Source organism: Plasmopara halstedii, assembly GCF_900000015.1.
Source record: "Plasmopara halstedii genome assembly, contig: Scaffold_2061, whole genome shotgun sequence".
Classification (NCBI taxonomy): domain Eukaryota; phylum Oomycota; class Peronosporomycetes; order Peronosporales; family Peronosporaceae; genus Plasmopara; species Plasmopara halstedii.
In genome coordinates, this window is record NW_020188969.1 from 1,572,840 (window position 1) to 1,573,228 (window position 389).

At 38.3% G+C, this 389-nt stretch overlaps 1 protein-coding gene across 1 annotated transcript; it reads right to left on the reverse strand.

Annotated features, from left to right (window-relative positions):
* Positions 1-5: 5 nt before the first annotated feature.
* On the reverse strand, positions 6-279 carry PHALS_02850 (uncharacterized protein; the record flags this gene model as incomplete). Its single annotated transcript, XM_024717306.1, has 2 exons — positions 6-128; positions 217-279. 2 exons carry the CDS (start codon positions 277-279, stop codon positions 6-8), a joined length of 186 nt encoding a protein of 61 aa, XP_024582818.1.
* Between the last annotated feature and the right edge of the window lie 110 nt (positions 280-389).

Below are 389 nucleotides of genomic sequence, written 5' to 3' on the forward strand. Positions count from 1 at the left end.
GCTATTCATATCTTCATCAATTCCAATCTTAATTCCATGGCGAGCCTCACCATCGCGTGGCTCAAATGCCTTTGCAAGTTTGGTGGTGTCTTCGTTAGTGAATAGAACGATATCGTCACGATCTTTAACTAAATCGATAAATTCTTGGAATGTTGATCTCCAATCGACGTTTTTAGTAATCGTTGGCTTGACTCTCCCACTATCAATACCAAATACACTAATTGATGAACCATCAATCCAAACGTATCCAGTTCTATCCATCTGAGATGTTTTACCCATGCTCTTGAGAATAGGAATGATTTTCTTTTTCAAACCAGCCGATTCAAGCACCGCCTTATTCTTGAAAATAGACCAAAGCAATCGATTCTTACTATCAACTTGATCTAATG